At 38.7% G+C, this 16,652-nt stretch overlaps 1 protein-coding gene across 4 annotated transcripts in view; it reads left to right on the top strand.

The window, feature by feature from the left end:
* NME7 (NME/NM23 family member 7) overlaps positions 1–16,652 on the top strand; it is a 311,708-nt gene that overhangs the window by 244,688 nt on the left and 50,368 nt on the right. For 3 of the 4 annotated variants that reach the window (XM_073899976.1, XM_073899978.1, XM_025877599.2), the window contains one exon: positions 14,736–14,843. The exons of the other annotated variant lie outside the window; for it this stretch is intronic. In XM_073899976.1, coding sequence (XP_073756077.1) covers positions 14,736–14,843 — 108 coding nt within the window. The remainder of the gene's footprint in view (positions 1–14,735; positions 14,844–16,652) is intronic. 4 annotated transcript variants of the gene reach the window in all.

Here is a 16,652-nt window from a genome sequence, read left to right as displayed (position 1 = left end):
TTTTAGATTTCTAACTGCCATCTGGAAGGAGGGTAGGATGAAGGGTTGAGAGAGCCGTTCTATAGAATCTACTTGATCTTATTTATGTTGCTTATTCTGAACCATTTGTTAGGAACGTGAACCTCTTGAGAAGAGGGAGAAAAACTTCTGAGCCAGAATATTCAAAGGGAATAGTATGTGTTTTTATGCTGGAGCCAGGAAAGAGCTTAGTGGCTCTGAAAACCGGAAGAGGTGGAAGTGACTAGATTATTTCAGGTGCAAGTGGAGAAGAAAGCAGGAATCAGATCCTGTAGGCCTTTCTAGAGCATGTTAAACATTTTAGATTTTCTGTTAAGGAAAGCATCTTAGGTAGGGAGATGGTATGATTCAACTTATGTTGTATAGCCTCACTCTGACTACTTTGTGGAGAATGTATTTATCGGGAGCACCGGGAAGAGTGAAATCTAAGGAATCAATAGAATATGGTGACAAGGTGGAGGAAAAGAGAAATAGACTGATGTGGACTATATTTCAGCATTTTATTGACAGGACTTTATAATAAATTGGGCACTAAAGGTGCCAAGAATGGGTCCCAACTGTTTCATTGTTTTGTTCTTTTAGAGGAGTTTCTGAGTATTGAGCTGTGTTTTTTAGGAGAGTCAAGGAGGATTGTGTAGCAATTCTTTATTTTATCAGGATGGGGTAGACTGTGCGGAGCACTTCTTTTTGGGGGAGAGATTGAGAATGCCTCTCAAGTTTCTCAGTAGTAATATGACATACTTCAAAGGTTAAATCTCCTAAATGTAGCATTTGGGAAAAACAGAAAACAGGAAAATATTTACCAAAAAGTTATATCATTTTTCCTCTATACTGACATATATGTTCACAGACTTAATATAAATGAATCCTTGTGGGTGTTGCTAAACTATAAAGTAATTTACATAAAAGTGAGCAAAGAGATTTACCCAACTATTTAAAAAGAGAATGAAGGAATCATCATTTTTATTTTAAAATAACACCTGTGTCAGCCAGTGCCTGTTGTTGGCTAAAGTAGCAAACAGCTCATTAAGAGGAAATGATTACTATGGCACCTGGTCTATTGAAGCCTAGTGCAACAGACAGGATTGAATTGTCTAAATGTTTCACCTGAAATCCCATTTAATTATCACCCACTTCAGGTTCTATAAATTTACATTACATCTAATTTCTACTAAATGAAAAGTGAGATATGAAGCCTGTCAAGAGTTCACAAGCCAGGTGTTTTAATGATTCCTCATATTTAAGCAAATCATGTGGTCTCCAGAGTTAGTAAGATAAGTGTATTTACTGTGAATTCTCTGACAGTTCATTCAATAAGATTAATACATAAGTAGTTGAGTTTAATTTTGCAATTAATCTTTCTGAGTCCTGTGCATAGGTTCTAGAAGGATCCTTAGACTTACAGAAAGTAGCCTTTGGATCTCTTTTGTGGTTCCCTTTCCTACTCCCAATTCCTTCAGTATTCCATTACCTTGTTTTAGTTGTGAATTAGTCTGATATTGCTCATACCCCAGGAATATAAAACTGTAACTGCACTAGTTAATGCAAAGTTTCATGCAAATGGAAAAGCTCCTCGAGGGTCAGCTTCGGTGGGATGTTTTTGAAGTACCAGAGGAGTCAAGGCAAGAATTCAGCATGTACTCTATAATATTACAGGACTCCTTGGCTAAAAGCATGAATATTTGCTGCTTTAATTATGGCACTTGCTTATTTGGTCTTTAATATTAAGTTATCCTATTACCCTTGTTTTCTGTGAAATGAGGGCAATAATTATACCATTATATTCTGTTTTGCTTCACAGTTTTGTAGCTGACTGAAACTATGCTAGTTCCTCTTTTAATATTCATCCTCTTGTCTATATCGTTGCTGACATTGTTACCCTATAGTTTAGAGAAGACTTTTTCCTTTTACTTAGAATTTTTTTGAAATTAGACTAATGACCAGGTGTTATTATCCACAACGCACCACTCACTGCATGAATATACTGTATAGTTGATCATTAAGTCGCCTTTCTTAAAAGTTCTATAAAAAATCAGTAAATTTCGGGGGGAAAGCAAGATGGTGCAGAAGTAGGAGACCTAAATTTCGTCTGGTCCTAGGAATTCAGCTGGATAGGGATCAAACCATTCTGAACACCTACGAACTCAACAGGAGATTGAAGAAAAGAATAGCAGCAACTCTCTGAACAGAGAAGCGACCACTTACTGGAAAGTAGGACATGCGGAGAAGTGAATCCAAGGCGATAATCGGGAAGATAGACAGAGGGGGAGGGGGACTCTGTCAGCTGCTACTAGCAAGTGATAGAGCAGCGGAGCACAAAATTGGAACTTTTAGAAGTCGGCTCCACTGAGGGACGTCGCTCCAGTGGCTAAGCGGGGGGTGGAACCTCGTGGGACAGTGTGGGCTCAGGACCGTTGGGGTCACAGAAAGACCAGGGGTGCCTGAGTGCAACAGACCTCTCAAGTATCAGAGCAGGGAAGCCGGCTGCAGAGACGGAGCTGAGGCGTGGGCTCTCAGCTTGGGGTTGCCATAAACCGTGATGTGCAACAACAGTCGGGCCACTGCTTCTCCAGCAGGGACCCAACAAGTGGCAGATCCGGGGAGACTCCCCTTCCTCCCCCAGGAGGAGCAGCACGAGAACGCACTGCAGGGATCTGCTGGGTTTGGGGACTCCATACGGGGTCGGGTGCCAGAGATAGAAATGCTCGGTCACAGGCCGGGTGAGCACGGAGTGCGGCCGGAGACCGGGGAGACAGGAGTGACTGACTGCTTTTCTCTGGGGGCGCACTGAGGAGCGGGGCGCCGAGTTCTTGGCTCCTCCAGGGCGGAGACTGGGAGGCCGCCATTTTCACTCTCATCCTCCAAAGCTGTACGGAAAGCTTGCAGGGAACAAAAGCTCCCGAGAGTAAACCCAAGCAGATTACTGAGCCTGGACCCCCGCAAGGGCGGGGCAATTCCACCTCCGGCAAAGACACTTGGGAACCACGGCAACAGGCCCCTCCCCCAGAAGATCAGCGAGAACAGCCCGCCAAGACCAAGTTTACTGATCAATGAGAACAGGGGAACTCCAGGGCTAGGGGAATACTGCACATAGAATTCATGGCTTTTTCCCCCTTGATTCTTTAGTCTTTAAAGTTAATTTTTTTAACTTTCTTTTTTTTTCTTTTTTTGGGTTTTTCTTTTTCCCTTTTTCAACCAACATCTTATCAATTCCTTTTTAAAAAAATCTTTTTTATTTTTCATTTTTATAGACATATTCTATCCCTTCATAGTACTTAACCCTATTTTTGGTACATATATATAAGTTGTTCTCTCTTTAAAATTTTGGGATACAGTTTCTTCTAACAGACCAAAATATACCCTAAATCTCTAGTGTATGGCTTTGTTCTAGTCTCCTGCCTGATCACATTCTCTCCACTTTTTTTTTTTTAAATCCTCTTCTTTCTTTTTTCAACCAACTTCTTACCTTATCAATTCCTCTTATAAAATCTTTTATAATTTTCATCTTTACAGTCATATTCCATGCCTTCATCGTATTAACCCTTATTTTTGTACATATATAAGTTTTTCTTTCTTTAAAATTTTGGGAGGCATTTTCTTCTAACACACCAAAATATGCGCAAAATCTAGTGTGTGGCACTGATCTATGCACCAGCCTGATCACATCTGATCATATTCTGTTTTTTTGTTTTGTTCTTTTCATTTTCTTTTTCTTTTTTCTTTCTTTCCCTTTCTTTTACCCCGGTTTCAGGTCTCTTCTGATTTGTTTAGTGTATATTTTCTGGGGACGTTGTTACCCTGTTAGCATTATGTTCTCTCATTCATCCATTCTCCTCTGGACAAAATGACAAGATGGAAAAAATCACCTCAAAAAAAAAAAAAAAAAGAACAAGAGAGAGTACAGGTGCCAGGGACCTAATCAATATGGACATGAGTAAGATGTCGGAACTAGAGTTCAGAATGATGATTTTAAGATACTAGCTGGGCTTGAAAAAATCATGGAAGATATTAGGGAAACCCTTTCTGGAGCAATAAGAGAACTAAAATCTAACCAAGTTGAAATCAAAAAGGCTATTAATGAGGTACAATCAAAAATGGAGGATCTAACTGCCAGGATAAATGAGGCAGAAGAGAGAATTAGTGATATAGAAGACCAAATGATGGAAAATAAAGAAGCTGAGAAAAAGAGAGATAAACAACTACTGGATCACAAGAGCAGAATTTGAGAGATAAGTAATACCATAAGATGAAACAATATTAGAATAATTGGGATCCCAGAAGAAAGAGAGAGAGGGGCAGAAGGTATATTTGAGCAAATTATAGCAGAGAACTTACCTAATTTGGGGAAGGAAACAGGCATCAAAATCCAGGAGGGACAGAGAATCCCCCTCAAAATCAATAAAAATAAGCCAACACCCCGACATCTAATAGTAAAACTCACGAGTCTCACAGACAAAGAGAAAATCCTGAGAGCAGCTTGGAAGAAGAGATATGTAGCATACAATGGCAGAAACATTAGATTGGCAACAGACCTATCCACAGAGACCTGGCAGGCCAGAAAGGACTGGCATGATATATCAGAGCACTAAATGAGAAAAATATGCAGCCAAGAATACTATACCAAGCTAGGCTGTCACTGAAAATAGAAGGAGAGATAAAAATCTTCCAGGACAAACAAAAACTAAAGGAATTTGCAAACACAAAACCAGGCCTACAAGAAATATTGAAAGAGGTCCTCTGAGCAAAGAGAGAGCCTAAAAGCAACATAGACCAGAAAGGAACACAGACAATATACAGTAACAGTCACCTTACAGGCAGTACAATGGCACTAAATTCATATCTTTCAGTAGTTACCCTGAATGTAAATGGGCTAAATACCCCATTCAAAAGACACAGGCTATCAGGGTGCCTGGGTAGCTCAGTTGGTTGGGCGACTGCCTTTGGCTCAGGTCATGATCCTGGAGTTCCGGGATTGAGTCCCACATCAGGCTCCCTGTTCAGCAGAGGGTTTGCTTCTCCCTCTGACCCTCCTCCCTCTCATGCTCTCTCTATCTCATTCCATCTCTCAAATAAATAAATAAAATATTTTTTAAAAAAAGACACAGGCTCTCAGATTGGATAAAAAAACAAGCCCCATTGATATGCTGTCTGCAGGAGACTCATTTTAGACCCAAAGACAACCCCAGATTGAAAGTGAGGGGACTGAAAACGATTTACCATGCTAATGGACACCAAAAGAAAGCTGGGGTGGCAATCCTTATATCAGACAAATTAGATTTTGAACCAAAGACTATAATAAGAGATGCAGAAGGACACTATATCCTACTTAAAGGGTCTATCCAACAAGAAGATCTAACAATTGGAAATATCTATGCCCCTAACATGGGAACAGCCAATTATATAAGGCAATTAATAACAAAAGCAAAGAAACACATTGACAACAATACAGTAATAGTGGGGGACTTTAACACCCCCTGACTGAAATGGACAGATCATCTAAGCCAAAGATGAACAAGAAAATAAAGACTTTAAATGATACACTGGACCAAATGGGCTTCACAGACATATTCAGAACATTCCATCCCAAAGCAATGGAATACACATTCTTCTCTAGTGCCCGTGGAACATTCTCCAGAATAGATCACATCCTAGGTCACAAATCAGGTCTCAACCGGTACCAAAAGATTGGGATCATTCCCTACATATTTTCAGACCACGATGCTTTGAAACTAGAATTCAGTCACAAGAGGAAAGTGGGAAAGAACTCAAATACATGGAGGCTAAAGAGCATCCTACTAAAGAATGAATGGGTCAACCAGGAAATTAAAGAAGAATTAAAAAAATTCATGGAAACCAGTGAAAATGGAAACACAACTGTTCAAAATCTTTGGGATGCAGCAAAGGCAGTCCTAAGAGGAAAGTTTATAGCAATCCAAGCCTTTCTCAAGAAACAAGAAAGGTCTCAAATACACAACCTAACCCTACACCTAAAGGAGCTGGAGAGTGAACAGCAAATAAAGCCTAATCCCAGCAGGAGAAGAGAAATAATAAAGATCAGAGCAGAAATCAATGACATAGAAACCAAAAGAACAGTAGAACAGATCAACAAAACAAGGAGCTGGTTCTTTGAAAGAATTAACAAGATTGATAACCCCCTGGCCAGACTTATCAAAAAGAAAAGAGAAATGACCCAAATAAATAAAATCGTGAATGAAAGAGGAGAGATCACAACCAACACCAAAGAAATACAAACAATTATAAGAACATATTATGAGCAACTCTATGCCAGCAAATTAGATAATCTGCAAGAAATGGATGCATTCCTAGAGATGTATCAACTACCAAAACTGAACCAGGAAGAAATAGAAAACCTGAACAGACCTATAACCACTAAGGAAATTGAAGCAGTCATCAAAAATCTCCCAAAAAACAAGAGCCCAGGGCCAGCTGGCTTCCCAGGCGAATTCTACCAAACATTTAAAGAAGAATTAATATTTGTTCATCTGAAACTGTTCCAAAAAATAGAAATGGAAGGAAAACTTCCAAACTCATTTTACGAGGCCACCATTACCTTGATTCCCAAACCAGACAAAGACCCCATCAAAAAGGAGAATTACAGACCAATATCCTTGGTGAACATGGATGCAAAAATTCTCACCAAAATACTAGCCAATAGGATCCAACAGTACATTAAAAGGATTATTCACCACGACCAAGTGGGATTTATGCCTGGGCTGCAAGGTTGGTTCAACATCTGCAAATCTATCAATGTGATAGAATACATTAATAAAAGAAAGAACAAGAACCATATGATCCTCTCAATAGATGCAGAAAAAGCATTTGACAACGTACAGCATTCTTTCTTGATTAAAACTCTTCAAAGTATAGGGATAGAGGGTTCATACCTCAATATCATAAAAGCCATCTATGAAAAACCCACAGTGAATATCATTTTCAATGGGGAAAAACTGTGAGCGTTCCCCTTAAGGTCAGGAACATGGCAGGGATGTCCACTATCACCACCGCTCCACTGCTATTCAACATAGTATTAGAAGTCCTAGCCACAGCAATCAGACAACAAAAAGAAATCAAAGACATACAAATTGGCAAAGAAGTCAAACTCTCACTGTTTGCAGATGATATGATACTTTATGTGGAAAACCCAAAAGACTCCACCCCAAAACTGCTAGAACTCATACAGAAATTCAGTAAAGTGTCAGGCTATAAAATCAACGCACAGAAATCAGTGCCATTCCTATACACCAACAACAAGACAGAAGAAATTGAAATTGAGGAGTTGATCTCATTAACAATTTCACCCAAAACCATAAGATACCTAGGAATAAATCTAACCAAAGAGGCAGAGAATCTGTATTCAGAAAACTATAAAATATTCATGAAAGAAATTGAGGAAGACACAAAGAAATGGAAAAACATTCCATGCTCATGGATTGGAAGAACAAATATTGTGAAGATGTCAATGCTACCTAGAGCAATCTACACATTCAATACAATCCCCATCAAAATACCATCCACTTTTTTCAAAGAAATGGAGCAAATAATCCTAAAATTTGTATGGAACCAGAAAAGACCCCGAATAGCCAGAGGAATGTTGAAAAAGAAAAGCAAAGCTGTTGGCATCACAATTCTGGACTTCAAGCTCTATTACAAAGCTGTAATCGTTGAGACAGTATGGTCCTGGCACAAAAACCGACACATAAAGCAATGAAACAGAATAGAGGGCCCAGAATGGACCCTCAACTCTATGGTCAACTCATCTTCGACAAAACAGGAAAGAATGTCCAATGGAAAAAAGACAGTCTCTTCAACAAATGGTGTTAGGAAAATTGGACAGCTACATACAGAAGAACGAAACGACCATTTCCTTACACCAAACGCAAAAATAGACTCCAAATGGTTGAAAGACCTAAATGTGAGACAGGAGTCCATCAAAATCCTAAAGGAGAACACAGGCAGCAACCTCTTCGACCTCAGCCGCAGCAACTTCCTAAGAAACATCACCAAAGGCAAGGGAAGCAAGGGCAAAAATGAACCATTGGGACCTCATCAAGATAAAAAGCTTTTTCACAGCAAAGGAAACCATCAACAAAACCAAAAGAGAACCGACAGAATGGGAGAAAATATTTGCAAATGACTTATCAGATAAAGGGCTAGTATCTAAAATCTATACAGAACTTCTTAAACTCAACACCCAAAGAACAAATAATCCAATCAAGAAATGGGCAGAAGATGGGAACAGACATTTTTCCAAAGAAGACAATCAAATGGCCAATGGACACATGAAAAAGTGCTCAACATCACTCGGCATCAGGGAAATCCAAATCAAAACCTCAATGAGATACCACCTCACACCATTCAGAATGGCTAAAGTTAACAAGTCAGGAAACAAATGTTGGTGGGGATGTGGAGAAAGGGGAGCCCTCCTACACTGTTGGTGGGAATGCAAGCTGGTGCAGCCACTCTGGAAAACAGTATGGAGTTTCTTCAAAAACTTGAAAATAGAGCTACCATATGACCCAGCAATTGCACTACTGGGTATTTACCCCAAAGATACAAATGTAGAGATCTGAAGGGGTACGTGCACCCTGATTTTTATAGCAGCAATGTCCACAGTAGCCAAACTATGGAACAAGCCAAGATGTCCTTCAACAGATGAATGGATAAAGAAGATGTGGTATATATATATAAGAATGGAATAGTATGCAGCCATCGAAAGGAATGAAAGCTTGCCATTTGCAACGACGTGGATGGAACTGGAGGGTATTATGCTGAGCAAAATAAGTCAATCAGAGAAAGACATGTATCATATGACCTCACTGATATAAGGAATTCTTAATCTCAGGAAACCAACTGAGGTTTGCTGGAGTGGTGGGGGGTGGGAGCGATGGGATGGCTGGGTGATAGATATTGGGGAGGGTATGTGTTATGGTGAGTGCTGTGAATTGTGTAAGAATGCTGAATCACAGACCCGTAACCTCTGAAACAAATAATACATTATATGTTAAAAAAAAAAAGAGAGAGAAGAAGATAGGAGGGGGGGAAGAATGAAGGTGGGGAAATCGGAGCAGGAGATGAACCATGAGAGACTATGGACTCTGAGAAACAAACTGAGGGCTCTAGAGGGGAGGGGGCGGGAGATGGGTTACCCTGGTGATGGGTATCGAAGAGGGCATGTTCTGCATGGAACACTAGGTGTTATATGCAAATATTGAATCATGGAACACTACATCAAAAACTCATGATGTATTTTATGGTGATTAACAGAATAAAAAAAAAAAGAAGCTGACTAATGATGTAGCTCTTCACTTTGAATTGGACAGCAGTCAACAGACTGTGAAGCAGAATGACTGGCAAATGACCAATGCCTAGATAAAGAGATAATGTAAAACCTCCCAGGAAAGAGAAAAAAAATTCATTACCTAAAAAGAATGGTAATCAGATTATAGTGGTCTTCAACATTATATTTGTCATATATGCTGTATATGCAGTTGCATTGTGTCTGTGTGTGTGTGTGTGTGTGTGTGTGTGTGTGTGTGTGTGTGTGTGTTTGCATGTAAGTAGTAGAGGCTGTGGAGGGCCACTCAGATCCCTCTCTCACCTTCAGGACTGAAGTTCCCATTCCCCAGCTATGTTTTGGCAGCTGACAGTAATTCAGTAAGTCTTACAGATATTGCTTTGTATTGAAAAAAGTCACCTTGCCCAAGGTCATGGCCCCTTCCTTGGAGTAGCCCATATCTAGTGACTTGTCAGTTTGGAGAGATCAAGGCCTCACCTGTTTGCTTCAATTCAGGATGACTCTGAAGGGTCATCATAGCTCCAGAGCTCCCTGTAGGATTATCTGAGGCTGCTGTTGTTACTCATTGCAGTTCAACTTCTCCCTCTGCCCAGTCCTGTATTCCTCACTTCCCCACAAGTGTAGATCCTGAGGCTACTTCCCAATAAACTTCCTGCACACAGATGTGACAGTATTCTTTTCAGCTACCCTTGAGACACTGACTAAAATTGACTATGCAAAGAAAATCCCAGCAAACTCCTTCAAGAGACGACCAAAGAGACCACATTCTCTCACCACAGTACGATATGATTAGATATTAACAACGAACCCCCCCAACCACCACCACCACCACCACCACCACCACCACCACCACACACACCACCACACACACACACCTTTTCAGAATTTAAGTGTTGTGCATATAGAGTCACTTATATGAGAGTAATATTTTAGTGAAAATGGTGGATGCCAAATAAAGTAGGTACAGGGTAAGTTCTTATGAAACAGTACAGTTAAATGGAATCCTTTTCAAGTGTTTTCCTCCTAACAAATTATAAGAAAAGAAAAATAAGTACCCACCTTCATGATTTTACAAAGTATATCTTACTTCACAGAATGCCAACTTACCACCACATGAATAGAGTAGGTGTGTAATATCAGGTGGTTAATTTTCAGGAAAATTAGGGGGGACAGAATGAAAGTCATGAATTTAATATAGAGCATCCTTATTTTCTAGTTTATCAAAATGTTTTTCCTAAGTAATACATTTATAACTGACATTTGATACAACCTTGTAAAGGAAGACTTAAGTAATTAAATAAATGCACACTTTTAAGGTGTGCCAGAGGGATGGAATCACAGGTATGGATGCTGCTCAGCATTTTTGCACCAGAAGCTGCAGCCGCCATAACTCTTGGTGATTGCCATATCCGTAGAGCTGATCGACTCAGTACTTTGGCCTCTCAGTCTTTGATCCTCCGTTCCTCAGGATTTTTGCCCTCCACGTGACCTTGGGCATGGTTACACCTTAAAACTGATCATTGTAAATCACTGTAACCCCATGTCGGGGAAGGTCATTGAACAGACATGACCACCAGTTGATCTAGTCGATCAGAGGTTCCTCACCCCCTCCCCTGTCCTTGGAATGTGGGTTCTGCTTGCCTTTCCCCCCAGTGGCTGCTCCAAGGACACAGCTTTGACGTAATGATGCGGTGTTGAGAACACCTGCACAGTATACATGACTGAACCCAGTGAAGGCCTCTGTATAAACCTAAGATATGGCTGGTGGGTGCAGGAATCCACTCACCTTGCTGTCACCCAAGATCCCTTTGCTTATGAAAACTGCCACTACTAACCTCTTTCTTCAGTTTTTCTCTGCCCTCTGAGTACAGGGGCCAGTTTCAGATTACACCTGGCAAATCCCCTGAGGGTTGCTAATTTCCCCCCCCCTTCTCCTCTCACTTCCAATAATTTCAAGTATCCTTTCTCTTAACTTTCTAGCCCATTTCTTCAAACACCAGTTTTAATAATCATTCCATCCCACTAGGAGCTCTGATCCATTGATCTACCTTTTCAGTGCCTCTCACCCCTCTGCCCACCCCCAGGTTCTTGCTTTCTTACTCAATTTTTGTTGCCCATCCTTATTATCACTCTCTTGAATACCCCTCAACTCCCTTACCCCTCTCTTGTTTTGTGGTTTTCTTTTGGTAAAGTCCCAACCCTCATTACATTCAACTTTCTACCAAAATCTCTGCCTGCACCCATGCAGCTGAGTGTGGCTACAGAAGAACACACAGCTATCCTGTATGATCTCCCTTTGCATTCATGACCACTAACCTCACCAATGAAGGGCCTCACAGGAGGGCCCTCAGTGCTGTCAGCAATCACATTTCACTTTCCTAGTTCATTCACTTTCCTGCTGTCTTAAAATGTGTTCATACCTTCTTTTCTCTCCTGACATCCCCCAAACCTCCTCTCCAGCCTTCCCCTCAGCTGATGACAATCTTGCTGCCCTTTTCACTGCATAATAGAATCAATCAAAAGAAAACTTCCAGAGGGAACTTTAGAAATGTTCCATATTTTGTTTAGGATGGTGATTACTGAGTCTATTTGACAAAATTCAGGCGGCACTTAAAACCAATACATGTTACCTATGTAAGTTATATCCAAATCAAAATTAAAAATAAAGAATTTCCATAAGTTGTCACCACTGCATATACCCACTTCTTGCAGTGGGCTCTTTGTGCGGTCTTGATGCTGAGGATGAATGTTCCATGCTCCTAGATAAGGTCAACTCCCCCACTCCTGCTCGTAACTCCATCACTCCAGCAATCCTCCATTCTCCTTCCTGCTTCATCAGCATTTCCCTTCACTGGATGATTCCTATCAGCATGTAAACGTGCCATTATTTCTCTCATTTTAAAAATAACACTCTCCAGGAAAACCTCTCTTCATTCCATTTCCCTCCATTTACTGCTCCATTTCTCTTCTCTTTGCTGCAAAATTCCTCAAAATGGTTGCCTGTATTCACTTTTTCCAGTTCTTCTACTCCCATTTTCTCGTGAAACCACATCAGTCCATGTTTTGCTCATCACCAGGCCTCTGAAACCACTCTTGTCAAGGATATCCGTGACTCCGTATTGATTAGATCCATTGTTCAGTTCTTGGTCTTTAGTGACTTCTCAGCAACATTGAGCATTGTTGATGACTCTCTGTCCTTGACATTTTTCTTCACTGTCTTCTAGGAAAGGACTCTCCTGGATTTCTTCTTACCTAGCTGGTCGCTCCTTCTCCATCTCCTTTGCTCATCATCTCTCCTTGATTTTCTTATGATATGGTGCCCCTGTCTCCCCTCTCACTGCCTTCACAATCTCATCTGACTGATACCTTTAAATACCTTAAAAATGCTATGGACCCCCAAATTGCTATTTGCAGTGTGGAAGACTCCTCTGATCCTAGATTCATACCCAACCATGTATTTGAAAACTTCATTTGGATATCTAATAGGCAACTCAAACTTCATGCATTCAAACACCAAAATCTGGAGGACTTGCCCTACCAGATGAAGACTTATTATAAAGTTATAATAATTAAGACAGTATAATATAGATGTATGAATAGACAAAATATCCAGTGGAACCAAACAGCAAACCAATAAACAGATTCATACCTACACAGAAATCTTATATATAACAGAGCTAATCACTGGAGATTGGTGGGGAAAGAGGGAAACTATTCAATAATTAGTGCTAGGGCAATTAAATATCCATGTGGACAAAATGGAAATGGATATCCCCCTCACATCATAACCAAAAGTCAATTGTAGGCCGATCAAGAACTTCATGTGGAAGGCAAAACTTTAAACATTTTAGAAGATAATAGAGAAGAATATCTTTATGGTCTTGGAGTAGAGAATAATTCCTTCAGAAACAGCACAAATCATAAATGAGAAGACTGATAAATTTAATTTCATTAAAATTTAGTATTTCTGTTCATAAAAAAAAATACTAAAGAAAATCCAAAGATAAGCTTCAGACTGGGAAACGATATTTACATTGTGCAAAGTGACAAAAAATAGAATTCAGGATATAAAAGTAATAATCAAAAAGAAAAGAATAACCCAGTAGGAAATGGATGGAAAAAGACAAGAATAAACATTTTACAAAAGTGGATGTATATGAAAGGACACTAACCTTCTTTAGTAATCAGGGAAATATGAACTAAGAACATAATGAGACACCATTTCACACCCACTAGAATAGCAAAATTAAAAAGTCAGGCAATATCAAATGGGGATTTTGATGTGGGTGGTGAGAACTCTTGTGCACTGATGGTTGAGGGCAAATTGTTATAACCGCTTAAGAAAATGGTGTGGCAGTACTTAGTAAAATTGAATATGTATGTGCCCTAATCCAGACGAAACTCTTGTATACATGCAGAATTGTGTGTGATTTTGTGTGTGTGTGTGTGTGTGTGTGTGTGTGTCAAAGCAAGGAGAGGAGAAAGAAAGGGGGAGAGTGAAGAAATTAGTTGAATGTCCATCAATAGGAAAATGGATAAAATATGCTCAATCACACATGGGATTTGTATAGTAATAAAAACAAATGAATTGCTACTAAACACAACAACATGGACAAATCTGAAAAACAATGTTTTGAAAACTAAACAAAACAATCTTTAAATAAAATTGAGAGTAACGGGTACCTCTGGGTAGAGGTAGGGGTGGGATAGAATAGAGTCAGGATGAAATCTCACACAGGGAACTTCAAAGTTATTGTATTATTTTAATTCCACTGAATAGTGGGTACACAGGTATTTGTTTCCCTTTTAAAAATATTCATATATATTAAGTACCCTTTTAGTTTGTATATGTCAAAGTTAAAATTGAAGTTTTAGAAATGTTTCATTTAGAATTTAAAAAAAAGACTAATAAGTAGGTCATTAATACTCCCCCACCTTTAATTTTTTTAACCTCTTGTTTCTTTTACTCACAGTTTTGAGTTATCTGTAACCATTGTTTCCTCTAATGTGAGCTAGTACTAAGCTGATACAAATGGAGCATTTTGAAAAATCTTTTGAAATCAGGGCCATCAAACTAGTTTATCAAGTTGTTAGGATACAAGTCTTTCACAGTAATGAACTGGGTTCCTATTTTATGTGATTTTTCCAGAGTCTATTGATAAAAAGAGATGTAATTATTGTCGCCCTCTGGACTTTACATCAGGTCACAGAAAAAGCCTTATGAGTGAACTGAAATGTTTCATTGCTCAAAGTTTTCATACATTCGTGCTATTTCCAGAAAAAAATCAGTGCCATCACTGTATACATGTATTTCATAAACAGATAATTCAAATGTTTCATGTAGCTGGTGTTTTTCTTGTTAACACTGAGCGACTGACTATATGTGACTGTGCATTTGTAGGAAATTGCCCGGCATTTACGCCCTGGAACCCTCAGAGCAGTCTTTGGTAAAACTAAGATCCAGAATGCTGTTCACTGTACTGATCTACCAGAGGATGGCCTATTAGAGGTAAGATAAAGAAAGGTTGACATCCTATTTATATTTCAAACTCATAATCTCAGCAATTCTGGTGCATAAGGAACCTTTTAATATTCTTGGATTATACTATTACTTGGCCATCTGAGGACTTTTTAAATGACCACGTTGTAGGATGCTGCATATAACTAGTCTTCAAAGAGTTAATTGGTTGGCATATTTCTGTGATTGGTATATACATGCCAATATTTTAATGCATACATTTAAAAATAATTTTAAAATGAAAAGCTATACCATTAAATAATGTGAAATTTGTTTTAAAAACAGGTAAAAATACCATTACCATAAGTTTCTAGTCATACTGTTATGTCAATGAAATCAAGAAGTCCAATATGCAATGTGGTAACATTAAAAGTAGTAGTTACCATTTACTGACTCTTTATATGCTGGGTTCTAGCATGATAGATAAATGCTTTGTATAAAGTAATTTTTTAAATTTTATTTTATTATGTTAATCACCATACATTACATCATTAGTTTTTGGTGTAGTGTTCCATTATTCATTGTTTGCGTATAACACCAAGTGCTCCATTCAATAGGTGCCCTCTTTAATACCCATTACAAGGCTAACCCATCCCTCCACCCCCCTCAATCTCCAAAGCAACTCTAATCGGTTGGTATTATTATGTCCATTTTTTTCAGGAAAATAAATTGAGATTCAGAGGTATATAACATCCTCAAACCATTCATATAGGACAGAGCCATATTTTGACCTCTCATCTGTGTAATTAACATAAAACAGGAAACAATGAAAAAATTATAAGAAAGTATTAATGAAAATTAGTCTTGTTTGGATTTTTTTTTTTTTAAGTAGGCTCCACACGCAGCATGGAGCCCAACACGGGGCTTAAACTCATGTCCCTGAGATCAAGACCTGAGCTGAGATCAAGAGTGAGACACCTAACCGACTGAGCCACCCAGGTGTCCCAGTCTGGTTTGGTTTTTAGAAAGTCATTTCTAGCCCCAAAGCAAAGAAACTTTAAAGAAAAAATAGAAATTTTTAACTTTTTACAGTTTTTTAAAATTGTATTTTAAATTTTTATGTCAAAAGGAACTAAACTGAAATGAAGACACAATGATAAAATGATTATAGCTTAAACACAGAAAAATGATTGATATCCTCAATACATATTTGTTTTAGAGAGTATTATTTATGTTTTATGTCAAATTTATCGGTCGTTTTTTCTGCTTTTGAAGTCATACATAGAAAGGCCTCCCCCACATTTTGCTTTCATTTTCTTACATTGAAATGTTCAATCCACCTGGAATTCGACATATGGTGTGAGGTGTGGACTAGTCAGCTGTCACAACATCGTTAAATGCTCCCATGCTTTCATTGTTCCTTCTCACTTATTAAATATTTGTCTACATCTGTGTCTGTTTCTGAACTTTCAATTTTATTGAAATTGATTTATTTCAATTTGCTGGTCTGTGCCAGCAAAATACTATTTTTATTATTGCACTTTATTTATACTTTGAAAAAGTTTTCTTGATTTTTCTCTTAAATTTATTCCTCCACATGAACTTTATATGAGCTTACCAAGTTCTTTACCCCATCCCCACAGGATGCAAATGGGACCTTGACTAACGTTATAATATTTTTATAAATTACTATGGGACTGACATATCTATAACTGTGAGTTTCTGTCTGTGTATTTGGTATGCCTCTTCTTTTATGCAAGCAGTAGAGTCTTTTTTCATAAGGGTCTTGGACATAGTGTATTAAATTTATTCCCATCAGTTTTTTATTTTGTTGCTTTAGAGAATTACTTTGTTAACTCC

This window comes from Callorhinus ursinus, unplaced genomic scaffold (genome assembly GCF_003265705.2).
Source record: "Callorhinus ursinus isolate GAN/ISIS: 27379988/994484 unplaced genomic scaffold, GSC_fseal_2.0 scaffold13, whole genome shotgun sequence".
Classification (NCBI taxonomy): domain Eukaryota; kingdom Metazoa; phylum Chordata; class Mammalia; order Carnivora; family Otariidae; genus Callorhinus; species Callorhinus ursinus.
This window is presented reverse-complemented; position numbering and strand designations above follow the sequence as displayed.